At 35.9% G+C, this 14,608-nt stretch overlaps 1 protein-coding gene across 2 annotated transcripts in view; it reads right to left on the bottom strand.

The window, feature by feature from the left end:
- Positions 1-13,235, bottom strand: part of LOC119575369 (THO complex subunit 1-like) — a 28,458-nt gene extending 15,223 nt beyond the window's left edge. Inside the window, exons 1-6 of one of the 2 annotated variants that reach the window (XM_037922940.1) lie at positions 13,076-13,235; positions 5,695-5,800; positions 5,132-5,324; positions 3,064-3,240; positions 806-936; positions 274-411 (exon numbers count right to left, since the gene is read on the bottom strand). In XM_037922940.1, coding sequence (XP_037778868.1) covers positions 274-411; positions 806-936; positions 3,064-3,240; positions 5,132-5,324; positions 5,695-5,800; positions 13,076-13,194 — 864 coding nt within the window. In that variant the 5' untranslated portion in view covers positions 13,195-13,235. The remainder of the gene's footprint in view (positions 1-273; positions 412-805; positions 937-3,063; positions 3,241-5,131; positions 5,325-5,694; positions 5,801-13,075) is intronic. The other variant, XM_037922939.1, reaches the window with a different exon arrangement.
- Positions 13,236-14,608: the final 1,373 nt, after the last annotated feature.

The raw sequence follows: 14,608 nt of genomic DNA, 5'->3' as shown, positions 1-14,608 counted from the left end.
ACTGTAAGCTGGACAACTGGCCAATGCACTAATGAATGCCTAACTTCATCAAAAACTGCTCATTTTTAGTTGAAAGAGACCTTATTATCTACACATGAAATCTGACTGCAAAGATAATTGTATGTTTGTGCAAGCAGCCAACATTCTGTATAGAATGAATCAACATTTTTTTTCCATATCAAGCTCACTTCCATTTACTAGTTTATATGCCAATAAATATCTGGTCAAAGTATGCACACAGATACACCTATATACTGTCTCCTAAATTCTTACTTGAGGCTGCAAAGTAGAGTTTCCTTCTGTTGGAACAGGTTCTGATAATGTCCTAGAAAGACGAGCTGCAGAAGTTCCACTGCTCTGAACATTGTCCAGTTTAAAGCTCCTGAAGGCTTCCAGTACATCCCCACAGTACTGTGGAAAAAAAAGAGGTTACTCAAACAATATGTTTACAATCCATCTCTTAGTCTATAGTTAATCTCTAATATCAACCCCTATGGGAACTTGCCATCATGAGAATTTCGGATGAAGGTTACAACTTGCCATGAGTGCGCATAGCTCTTGGAGGGTGATTAGACTCAGTGGGCATTTATGAAGGGGCTTTTCCAATGATAGACAAATGTGGAAAGTACCATCCATGATGAATAACTGGAAGAGCACCAGCTCCAAGAAGGATGCTATTTCCATGCTCAGACTTGTATTCATTGTATTTTCACATAACTAAAACATAATAATTTGCATACAATAGCTTGTTTAGGCTGTATATGCTGTAAACATTCTACCACACAGCATAAAAGAAATCATATACCGTTGTGAACATCTTCCATGGTGCTTTTTGGAAGCACTGCACAGGATTTCTAAAGAAATCCTGCAAAGACCAGAACTTGGTGTACAGTGTATAGTCCAATTTGAGTCGTCCATCAACTCCTTTGTCGGTTCCTGCAATGAGATGTAAAATAAAATTATAAACAGCAATTACACTTTCAGAAGGTACACCTAAAGTGTTGTAAAAATAACAGAAGATAAAAATTCAGAAGGTACACCTAAAGTGTTGTAAAAATAACAGAAGATAAAAATGTTTTCCATACTTTCAAATAAAGGTGATACTTATTACAACTTCTTAAAAAGGTGATGAATCCAATAACTAAACCCTAATGAAGATAGATTCCTTGGTAATGGAGAAACAATTTGAATTTCTGTTCAAGAAAATATCTAACACATTTTTTTCTGTAAACAATGGGTTAAAGTACATAAAACAACTGCTTCAACTTGGAGAAAAGCTAGGATCAGTGTAGTAGGCAATAAAAAAACTACATCCATTGATATCAAAATTAGGCTAATCTATAGACTAACCAATTCAAGGAAACCCCCATGAGCCTCCCATGCCCAAGACCAACCATACCTTCCTTAACAGTGAACAACTTCCTAGTGTGGTAACCCAACATAAACCATTTTGGCACATATAGCTCGTGCCATTACTTCCAATTATTGTCACTCTTAGAAATGGGCTGTACTTTTGATGTATTCCTGATTACTGAATTTTAATTTATATCAATTACACCAAAATATGTACTCATTAAATATGCTCCATATCATCTTGTTCTATATCACCATATACACACATACTTGAGTAGAAATACCTGTTACATATACACATTAGCTTCTACAGGCAAATTTGATAGTTTTGTTTTCACATTACTCATTGCTTGTTTCAGAAGTAAAGCTTGTTTTCAGTGCTAATTGTGTTTCTGAATTCTTTCCTAATATTTTGGTGAAAACTATCTCTTACTGAAATTGTCACAACCTCTGGGATAACACTAACTTCAGTGAAGTACAATAACAATGTTCCAGCAGCAGAAGTTTGCCAGAGGTGTGTAACTTATCAATCACTCTTCTCTCCAACAATAAGGTAAACCCAATTTGTATCTTGAAATATACAGAAAATTGTTATAGATGAAGCAAATGGGTAGGAAATGTGGTGACTGGGAAGGGGTGGAGCCCCCATCTAAGAAAATTCAGTGATTGGAATGGGGTGCATGGACAGACTTCCCGGCTGGGGAAATAGGAGACTGGGAGGAGGGGTGTGGAATCCCAAGCTGGGGAAATATGGCAAAAGGGCAGGGATCTAGCTGGGGAAATACGGTGATTGAGAGGGAGTTCAGGGTCAGAGCCCATGTACTGGGAAATAATAATAATTTAAGGGTTGGTGTGCTTCAGTTAAATTATGACTGTCTGTTTATATTTGCTTCTAAATTACCCCGAGTGCAAGAAATCAATGGGGTTACCATCCACTGACAGTGTGGGTTTCGAACACGAGATTGCTAAACAGAATGTTACCACTGCACCACACAGCCCACAACAAATACAGTGATTGGGAAGTGGTTTGGGGCTTTTGGTTCATACAGCGATCTTTTTGGTAGTTTGTGCTTTTTGGATAGGTTCATTTGTTCGTGCAAAGCTGCATCAGAGCTTCCACGGCTGAATCTTAGCTCAGGTTTTTCTATTTTCCACTTATTCATCACCTAGAATACAATTTGTAGCTTGGATTTTCACTTTTCCACTTTCTTTTACTTTTTAAAATGCTTACTGTGAGAAAATTCACCCATATTTTTCACCTAAAACCCTTGTTTCTCCATAGGATCCCAAAGGTTAGCATGAGTTGGTGACTCTGATAAGTGCAGTCCCTTGTTAATATTTATCAAACACTGTAATAACCATATATGATTATAGATTGTGAATAAAGAGCTTGCTAATTATATAAAATATAGCATCTAATTAATATCATTATCATTCTGAAGACTATCCTCATAGATAATTTTTACATGACTTTATCCTGACAAGGCAAAATAAAGAAGATTTTCTTTACTAATCTGCCATATAAATGCAATATAAGTGAAATTCTCTGATGAATATCATGATAACTGAAATTGTCATATATAGTTCCAGACATTCATTAGCCCCTTTGTATGTGTACTGGAAGTCAAATCCAGTCAAAGAACCCAAATTCAAAACAATTCAAGACTGACAGAGCATGAAAAAGATCCAGTAAAGAGCAGTTTTACATACCCTCATCTTCTTCCATTTCTGTCTCCACATTTGTAAAAGTAGTGACATTTTCCAGGTTGAATTCTGAGATGAGGTTCAACCCTGACCGTTCAGAGAATGGGAAGAATCTGGCCAAGAACAAAAGGATTCGTCCACAAAATACTGTGTTTTGGGAGCGAGAAAGCCTACGAAGTAGATCTGAAAATTGGAAAAAGAAAAAGAAATTAAATATTCTGCTCAGTATCAAACCTTCATCCAATGCTGCCGGGATGTTGTGAAATGTCTCTGCACATAGATGGCTCTGCTTGTGCTTAGCCACAAAGGAGTCAATTAGCAGATCTTGTGACCTTACCTGATTTCTACCTTTTCTTGATTTGGTGGAAAAAACATTTTTTTTTACTAATGCTATGAATATCGATGGCATTATTTTTATTATAGACATTATAATTACTATAATCTTATAAACAATAGTAACAGCAAAGTAAGATAACATAAAATATTTTCATAAATCAAGGAAAATGGTAAATAGGTGAGAAAGACAGTATTCATAATTGACTCATTGGTGACTTAGTAAAAGTGTAGCCATCTATGTATAAAAACAATTAATAAAGTAAACTCATGGTGGACATGATGTGTACATACATGCCATGCCTGGCAGAACTGGGTGAAATAGCAAGTTCTATTATGATGATGATGATGATGACACCTTGATACAAAAAACAATATAAATAAATAAATAAATAAAAATATAAACATAAAAATAATATTAACAATAATCATAATATTATTACTGACTCATAGCCTATAGGTAATGTGGGGTTCAAAAATATAGCCAACTTGGGTGCAACTTTGGGTGATGCATCATTCACATCATGTGATGATGATGCCAATATTATATTTTACAAATCATTTGTCTGGTATGCCTGGAAGATGTCAAGCACCAAAACATGGTGCTCTCTTGTTGATGATGTGAACCTATAAATAACCATCACTCTCGTTTCCAAGATCGGTCTCCTCAGGTCAACTACCCATATTGTCTTTTGGTGGTCTGCCAGTGTGACTATCTTGAAGTATGACAGACAGAAGGGAAGTACTGAATCCATGGTGGCAGCAGCCCTGTATATCACTACATACAATCTATTATTCTGTAAAAATAAGATATGTGAAAACAAGTTTTTTTTTCAAATAACACATTTAATCTTGTACAGAGTGTAACATTCATTTATTGAAATGGACTCTAGTGTACATAATCAGGCTAATACAGATACAATCTAGCAACTAAAATGCATATCTTGCATCTCTGAACATGGAAAACATGAAAATCATGTTTTGCATGCAAGTGATGATGATGAAAAAGAAAAGAAAAAGAGAAGAAAAAAAAAAAAAAAAAAAAAAAAAAACACTCTGTAGGTGCCATGTACTGACCATGTTGTCAAGCAGCAATGGGTTAACCCATAACTGACGGGTAGCATTCATAGAGGCCCGGGCCTCACTGCCGGGGGCTTATATCGTCGTCTGAGCATGCGCAACCACTCATGCCAAATACCAGCATCCCATGCCATTTCTTCGTAATACTACGAAGATATGTTGTATTTTCAGTTTTCATTATTTTTTAGTCTCTACTTGCCAAACTTCCTGATAAATCGAGACTGAAGGGTATTTTTTTTGTTATATAGACTCCATAGTTGATCATTATTCGGTCTATAGTCCGAATAGAATAAGCAGTATGCAGCATCATGGAGTTGAAATCGTCGGTTTATTGCATTTTTTTTGTTTGTTGCATGGTAAAAATAAGAAAGTGTTAAAACCGACTTAATCACACCTTCAATGGCAAAAAAATAATCTTTTGCCGTGATTGTAACAAAAAAAAAATCATGGCATGTCCATACATACTCTATGGCATGTGCGTACGTGCCCCCGGCAGATGGTCCCGCCATGCCGTGGCATGTGCGTACATGCCACCCGTCGGCAATGGGTTAATACCAATAACCCCAAATAAGTTACCTTCAAGGAAACTGGAAAAAAAATAATAATAAATTTTAAAAATTTATAAAATAAATAAACCAATAAATAAAATACAATCACTAACCATTGCACATACGAAGAACGCTGGTCTTGCATGGAGCGAAGAATGTGTCTTCCTTCCAAACACTGACATTAGTTTCAACAAATGTAAATAATTTTTCACACTGAGTTATGGTCAGCATGTCAAAGGAATCAGAGAGGACCAAAACAGGAAGTGTTGGAAGACATAATTCATTTCTGACCAACTCTATGCATATCTGAAATATTAAGACTCGTTTTAAAAGTGTTTACTACTACGGAAACCTCTCCTTATAAGCAATATAAAGAGGGATATAGACTTGATCATTCTAGGAGAAAAAAATCAGTACAAGAACACTCTGTAATGTTTTAAAAAATCAGACACTAAAGCTAAACTTATCACACTATTCTTGTCTTAAGAAACAACTAAAACTATAACTAAAAAGGATTGACAGGAAAAATTAATAAAGTGTATACAATATTTCACTCTTTTGTTTAGTGTATTTGTGTGCCTTAGCAGTAAATCCTGTGAAATGTTTCCATTGACCTAACAGCTATTTCCTAAATCGAACCCTGACATATACATAACAAGAAAAACAGTAGACTTACTGATGTCACTGCTTTGATGGTGTCTATCTCTGTCAACTCTCCATTGATCACCGTCTTTGTCACGTAATTGCGGACAGCAGATTCCACGCAATGTTTTGTTGTTTCACTGTGAGGAAAAATATAAGTAATTAGCAGAAGAAAATGTGAAGGAGAATACTACATTACCATCCACACCTTACGAAAGGACTAGTTATCATATGTGGAAATTTCTAATATGACAGTCAAAAACACCATGTCCTTTTATCAAGTACAGTTAACAAAGCAACTGTATAGTCCTCACATCCAGTACTCCTAATAATATTCTTAGAGTTCTGGAACTGTCCCCTTTGGTAAAAAATTATAATCTATACTTCTCCTAGACTATGTGAAAATATAAATACAAACATGTATATGTATATATCTGGATATACAAGACCACCAGAATATACTGTAATCAATCACAACTGGTTTGATATAGATGTCTTGACAGCTATAAGCAATGACTTGAACTATATATTGATTATATTATTTTTAGTAAATATAAAACAATTCAAATTGTAATTCATACAGAATATTGTCTTACAAAGGAACTGTAATGGCATTGATATATAAACTAATTAGCTGTGGCAATGTTTACTGTATTGTAATGTGATATATATTGCCTATTTTTCTGGGAGTTTGGGTCACATGTGCATAGTGTTGAATTCTTGAACTCTGCTGTAATCACAGTATTGAATCAGTCACTATATTGTCTAATGCAGGGGGTTATGCCTCCTGTGAACCCCCTCCTCCCCATCCCCACCCACATATTCATGGCGGGAGAGAGTGTCAGACAGACTCAGCATCAAGTGTTCCTGCATGTCGCTCTACCCTGCTGTGGGTAGAGCGAGAATTCCACACTGTGCACGCACAACCAGAAGTCCCACAACACTAGTCAATAGACATCTTATTATTTTCCTGTAAATATAGTTACTTCGAAACTAATTTGCAGAAGTGAAGGATAACAACAGAATCATGTAATAAAGTCATAATACTAACATCCTATTACCAAAGCCATACTACCATTGCACAAAAAGATGGACTGTATTTGTAATTATGGTCCCTGTGGGATATTTATCTTTCATACATCTTTACTATTTTAACAATACCTGGATCAACAAAATTAAGAAGTTATTATATCAACAATAGTAATGATAATGATAATTAAAAAAAATAAATAATGATAATGATATGCAAGCATTTTACTAATCAATTTTCTATGAAAATAGAGCCAACTTTTAGCAAAAATAATAACCTCAAATTCTACTTATCTACATTGCAGACAACAAATAATCTTGAACGTACCAAACATTAGTAAAGATGGTTTAATTTCTCTTATAGCGTGTTGGTGTTTTATGTGAAATTATATAAGTCACAATGTGTTTCTCTCTGTCAAATGCTGACACACATAAAATAGTCTACATAAGCATAAAATTGAAATTATCAAGCACACATTATACAATGAGTAAATAATTTAACTATGAAAATATGCTTTGCTGACAAAATTTCTACCTGACATTACTTTTCTATAATAACCTTTTCCTCCCTCATCATCCAATGGCTTGGGAGGGTTTTAAGGAGAGGGGGCTATACAAATAATACAGAACACACTTTATTTTTGCCTAATGTAAGACTATTTTTTCATTTAAAAATGTAACCTATACTATTTTATTATTATTCATAATGGTGTACTGTGTGCACAGTGAACACAGTTGTCTCCAGGCAGTGAACTTTCTATTATTTAATATACTTGGGAATTAATTAAATTGCTTAATTGAATTTGGAAGTCATTACACAGGTACTTAAACACCCTGGACCAAACAATGACACTCACTATTTTCAGGTGCAAGTTTTCAACACCAATATGTTCTGAGTATCCAGTTTATGGCAAATAGTTTTGTGCAGTATTGTTCAAGAACTAGGGTTGGCAGAGATAGATCCTCATGTAGCTGCACACTTATCATCATCAATAACTGTATGCTCATGTTTGAGCAGCTATCGACCTCTCCACCATCCTTCGCCACTCAACTCGATCTTGCGCTTTTCTTTCCACTTGTACCATCGACAGCCCGCAAATATCTTTGATGTTGTCACTCAGTCTTGTCTTCGGTTTGCCTCTTCCTTTGTTTCCTATCACCATCCCTGTCAGCAAGTTTTTCTCAATACTTTCACTTCTCATCACATGACCAATAACCTTTAGTTTCCTTCCATTCAAGATGTCCAACAGCTGGTCCCCACAATTTATTTTCTTCAGCACCTCATCACTCGTTTTCCCCTCCGTCCAGTCAACATGCAGCACTCGTCTGCAACACCACAGTTCAAAACTATTGACCCCCTTCTTGTCTATCTTCTTCAGCACCCAACACTCAGAACCATATGACACAACTGGGAAAACTAATGAGTTCAATAACCTCAGCCTTGTCCGCAAGGCAATGCTTCGGTTTTTCCAGATGCTACTGAGAGCAACTGCGGCGTCACTGGCAATAGCAATTCCTCCTTTTATTTCCGGTGAATCACCATATGTATTAGCAAAAACAGCTCCAAGACAAGTGAACTCCTTCACTTTTTCCACAACCACCCCATTGACTGTAACATGCTCACCATCGCCCACTGCCGGCCATCTTTGAATCTTCATGGTCTTAGTTTTCTTGGCATTAAGAAATAAACCAGCCACCTCGCCCGCTTCTCTAACTTTATCTAGCAGTTGTTGTAGTTCAATGATACTGCTGGCAACCAAAACTATATCATCGGCGCATCCCAGATTTGACATTTTGTACCATCCAACATCTACAGTTCCCTCAAAATTCTCCAGAACGCCTCTCACAACTGCCTCAAAATATATATCAAAAAGGTGCGGAGACAGAATGTAACCTTGTCGCACTCCCTGGCTGACCTCGAACCACTCTGCCAACCCACAAGTGGTTCCCACAGCTGCTTGTTGTTGGTCATACATAGCTTTTACCAGCTGGATGATGTGCTTTGGAAACCTCATATTGTTCATGTTATTCCAGAGGACATCATGATCAACAGCATCAAAAGCTTTCGAGCAATCGATGAAACACAGGTACAGATCCCTCTGATGTTCTCTGCCCCTCTCCATGATCAACTTCAGATTTAGGATCTGGTTTCTGGTACCTTTTCCAGGGAAAAAACCTGCTTGTTCGTCTGCATTTTCTTCTCTTAACTTTTAACTTCATTCATTCAGCAATAATTTTCAACAAAATTTTGCTGCTGTGACTTTTTAAAGCAATTGTCTTGTTACTATTGCATCGGAGTAAGTCACCTTTTTTAGGTATGGGAGTAAAGACTGATTTTACCCAGTCTTCTCGCCATCTTTCATTCCAAATTTTTGTACAAAGTTTGTAGAAGAAGTATTCAACACTTTCGCCAGCATTCTTGATTAGTTCTGCTGTAATTTCATCTATTCCCAGGCTTTAATTCTTTTATGACTTTTATAACTTCGTCTAGCAGCGGCGGTGGTTCATCTTCGCTGTCATTGAGTCTAATTAATGTTGTTGTTAGATCTTTATTCTTTTTGTATAGGTTGGAACAATATTGATTCCATCTATCTTTGACTTCTTTTCCATCACATAAAACTAGTCCATCTTCAGTTTTGATAGTGTCCATTGTAGGTTTAAATTTTCATGTAATGTTTCGTACTCGTTGGTAAAGTTCTTTAGTTGTCCTATTGATAGAACAGTTTTCAATTCTCTGGCAATGTTCATTTAAATATTTTTCCTTATCTCGTCGCAACAATCTTTGAATTTTTGTATTTTAGTTTTTGTAAATTACTTTGTCAACTGGATTATTGATACCCTTTGATTTCAGGCATCTTCTTGTTTCAATTTCACTTAGTGTTTCTTCAGATATCCAAGGGGGAATTTGTCTTTTTCTTTTTGGCGATAGTTTCTTAAGCAGCGCTCAGCAGTTCTTTTCCTTCTTCCCACAACTCATTTGGTGTTTTATCATCTTCACACTGATTGAGCAATTCAAATTTGTTTGACACTGTAATTCTGTAATTGTTGTCAAGAGTTTTGTAGTTGAGCTTTAGAGGTGATGTTGGACGCTCCATTTTTTTGAGTCTTATTTGAAAGTCGATAGTTAGTAGTTGGTGGTCACTGTTGCAATCAGCACCAGGTCTTGTCTTGGCATTTTTTATACAACTTTTCCATTTCTGGTTCAACACAATGTAGTCAATTTGGTTGCGTGTTCTTTTGTCTGGTGAAAACCACATGTACAGTGTCTTGGGTGGTGTTGGAACAATGTGTTGGCTATAACTAGATTATTTGTACTACAGAATTCAATAAAATCTTTGCCTCTTTCATTTATATCTCCAAGGCCGAATTTTCCACAGATGTCATTTTTTAGATCATTTTTGCCTACTTTGGTGTTGAGGTCTCCCATAATTACTTTCACATCTCTGTTAAGGATTCTGTCTAAAGTTTCTTATACTAGGTAAAAAATATACATTTCCTTAACTCAAATAATGCTGGAATGGCAAAAACAGACTGCATGAACACTGTGATTCTAGTTTACTAATTTTGATTACATACATATAGCACCGCAAGAGCTTCGTCACCAAGGCATCAGTTACTAGTCCAGGCTGATACCCTTTTCCTTGATTTTTGGAGAGATATATATTTCTTATTTCTTATTGCTCTAGTATTGATAATAATATATAATAGTCCCAATTTGAATAATAATCACAATAATAACAGCAATATTAATAGCATTGGAAAAAATAAAATTAAATTAAAGGAATGGGGATATTACATAAGTTCAGGTAAGTCATTTTGATGACTAAATGCTCCTGGAGCCATCCGCATGTCAACAAAATTCACAAAACAAAACTACAGTGGATATTGCAATTATCCAGTGCTAATGCATTAATCTAAGTGAGCTTGAAGTTACATTTCTGTTATTTTGATAAAATAAAAACTCTATTACATGAATGTAATATTGACAATTATTAAAACAAATAATGCAAAATCTGACCAAAAATTAATATACCTTATAACAAACTATGAATTGTTTCACTTCAAGCTCATACAATGGTGTAAAAATATGGGCATTTTATTAATCCATAGTACTGTCCTGCCTTTGGTCTCAATGGAAATTCTTTAGGGTGAATACACCCACCAGAGGCAAAAATTTATACAACAATCTGTTACTGTGACTGGGCATGCCCTTTGTTCACTGCCCGAGGGGAGGGTTGATGGAGGGCTCTGCCTCATAACACCCACTTGGCAAACATTGTCTTCACCTTGGTATGCACAGCAAGACAGAGCTGACACTCATGAGCACCATGTGGACTTCAGTTGTGAGTAGCATTTTCCACGATATTTTACACATATCTGTGGCATTACCATTAGTGTCTACAGATTATTTCTTGTACCAGAGACTGCAACTTTACAAGAATAGCATCCTCAGTTTGCCTAAGCTTAGAGCATCTTTTGAAAAACATGTTACATGGGCAGATTATCATGTGTGATAAGTAATAACCCAGGGTAAACACTTACAAATCACAACAATACTGGTACTAGTGGATTGCTCTCATTCTGAAGCTATCAAGGATCTAGTAATTACAATGCAGAACCCCCTATACCACCAAAACCTAACCAGGAAGACATCCTCTAAGTATTCACCGATGGATTGAGTATACGGAGAGGTACACAATAACCAGTAAGACTGTGAGGCATACCATATACTATAGGGAAGATAATATCTCTTAGTCTTTATTATGTATTCCAATTATCAGCTGGGGGTTGTGTCATGTTCATGTTACATCATGTTATTGAGGATTTCTCGTGCCGTGCATATGAGGTGAAGATTTGTTATCCTTGGTAGGGGTATAGGGGCAACAGCCCCCTTACCCTCACCTGGGATGACAGGGGGAGAAGCCCCCTGTTAAGAGAAATGTGAGGAACTTTGAAATTTGAAATGCATGCATAATGACTGTGATTGCAGAGGTTGGTACTCAAAACTCATAGAAGTGGTGGTTTGCAGTTGAAATGCAGGTTGAAAACATACGAAACACAACAAAATCAACTAGAAAAATGCATGTTTTGAAAGAAATGGCCACCTGTACTATTTCCAAAAAATGACCTAAATCATATCACTGACAAAACATTTCACCAGCTCATTACACTTTCTACACAAGTTTGAATACCATGTGCGACAACACCCATATGACTTCTGTACCCAATGTCATTGGCAAATTGCATATTATTGCACCATACAGCAACATCACACTAAATTTTATGGAGCATACAATGTAAATAGATTAGAGGAATTACCTAAATTAATGAAATGTAATGTTATTTTATATCATTTGGAGGAAAAGTATGATATAATAATGTGAAATTCCATGTAAATAGATAATAGTACACATACTACTTTCCTGAGTGCCATCTTCTGAGTTGCATGGTTTGACTTAGTCTCCAAGTGACAAATTTTGGCACCTTTAGTTTAACATTCTGACATAAGTATATCTTTCCACATTTTAAATTTGACTATCTTAATCCATTAGTGATGGTATTAGAAATCTTTCGGCATCACAGACTCCATTGATTTCTGGCAACTGTCCTGCCATTAGAAGCAGGAGTTTGCTACATGTAGCGGAACTTTCTGCTCAATGCACTCTAGCATGTCACCACTGTATAGCCGTACCCGGCAGATCAAGATGTTTGTGGCCCGGCAGTAAGAGTTTAATTAGTCTGCATCTTGTTCTTGCACTTTAGTAGCACTTCATGTTTGTTTACTAAAATTTCATGTCTTCTATATTATCTGAAAAAAATACACTCAATGATACAAAAAAATAATATGCACTGTAAAAGAATAATATCAGAAATGAGGAAAACAGGCCATGACAGACGCTGTATGGAGGCCAACTTCACAGGCAAAGTCCTTAGGTTATGAAGATTCTTGTTTTGTACAGTGACATTTACAGATTGATTCCTTGGAGTACCCTCAAGGTTTGTAAGGTTGTAAGTTGGAGTAAGGACTTAGTCTCAGAGGAGTGTAGTCACTTTCTCAACAATCTCAAGGAATTTTCTAGAAATAAAAATCCAGCAGCGTTATGGCCTTTACTAGGGAAGTCTACAAGCTCTATCTTACCAGCACATACATTGTGGAGGTTTGTAGGCTGGCACGAGAGAATCGAGTCACTGCAGGTACACGTTTTTACTTTTATAAAAGGTAGCACAGCACCTTTTCTTCGTAATTTCGTCATATTTTGAATGTTCCATGATATTTCATGAGTGACAAGGCAAAGCTTTATAGAGAAATGTGAAATTAAATTTCTTCTATCATTTTTCGAACATACAAAGAGACTAATATATGTTACTGGAAAAAGTACACTTACTTAATTTTTGATGAGAAGATGTCGGTAATAGATTGGGCATCATTATTCTCAATACAATGAGGTAATGTGGACTGTACTTTCGTAAAAACTCGATGAAAAGTCAGTCCTGAATCTGCCATTGTTTACAAGCTTTCCGGGGACGACGAGGTGCTAGATAATAAGATTTCTTCTGTATCTTTTTAAATCGACACTTACTGCAGCTTACTCTGATTTCAATATAGACTTGATATTTTGATTGATTTTAAATTATTAAAGTTCTGTGTATCTATTTTTGCTTATTAGGATTCGCGATTTATAATTCAGAATAAATCTGTTATGTCTAATATTGTGGTTTGTAGAAGAAAATGAATGCAAGTTGCATGGGTAACTTTCACAAAAATATTGGAACTATAAACGGAATGGAATTGGTAACAATAAAAAACATTATAATATATAGAACGCAGATTATTTCATGTACATTTTCGCCGTGCATTATATCAACGTCCTCTACTTTTTGATATCATATATCACCATATAGTACCATACAGTGTTTGATCGCTCAAGGCTGTTGATAGCACAGCTGGTCCCCGTGGATCCAGGCACTGTGCATGTCATTCCAAGTGCATGATGGTATGATCAAAGACTATGTACAATAAATACGCAGATTTAAATATGGTGTAACACCTTGATCTAGTTCGCAGCTCTTTAAAAGGTGTAGTAATCGCAATGAGGGGTTATTTTCGTAGATCCTGTACAGTGTCCATCCATTTTCTCTTGACGGTCCTATTACATGTAGATTGAAGGCAAGGTACATATTTGATTAATGTGTACTTTCTGGTGAGAACCACGCTAGTAACATAATATACATGTAGGGCCATCTTGACCCACGCCTGACTGCTCCTAGGAATTGAGAGGGATTGATATGGTACTGGGCCATTAATTAGTGGTTCAAAAGGTATTGAATTAAACCAGTCATAGAATTTTCTAGTAAATATTCCCAAAGTTCAATTATATCGCTAATATTCTTCGGTGCACTATTAAACAATATTGAGCCATTAACGAATATTAATTTTGCCCATTCCCCAATTACACTTGTTCCGCGTGGAGACTGTCGCTCTTCATAAAGAAGCCTGTGTCTTTTATAAATATTTTCTCTGCTCTCTGATTCATCAACTATACATAACTGAATTTCCCGTTGGAATGTATATCCACCGTCATTTTTTCATTCCGAGTATCATCCCATGATCGACCTTGTCGGAAGATTATTACGAAATGTTATCTCTGTTTTCAAGGTCTGATCATTAGTTTCACATTTATGTAGAGACATGATACCCATCCTTGGGATAATTCAAGTGGTTTTGCTGTGGTCAGTTTATTATTATTATTATTATTATTATTGTTGTTGTTGTTGTTGTTGTAATTATTATTGCAGGACTTTTGGGAAGAAGTTCAGGAAATATATCTGTGAAAGTGTAGACGTAGAACTCAAGATCAGTTCATGAAATCATCCGGAATATATTACAAAGTACTTCAAAGTATGAGATAATATTTTTA

The sequence above is a fragment of the Penaeus monodon genome, chromosome 7, assembly GCF_015228065.2.
Source record: "Penaeus monodon isolate SGIC_2016 chromosome 7, NSTDA_Pmon_1, whole genome shotgun sequence".
Lineage (NCBI taxonomy): Eukaryota > Metazoa > Arthropoda > Malacostraca > Decapoda > Penaeidae > Penaeus > Penaeus monodon.
Note: the sequence above shows the minus strand (reverse complement) of the source record. Positions and strands in the feature narration are given on the sequence as shown.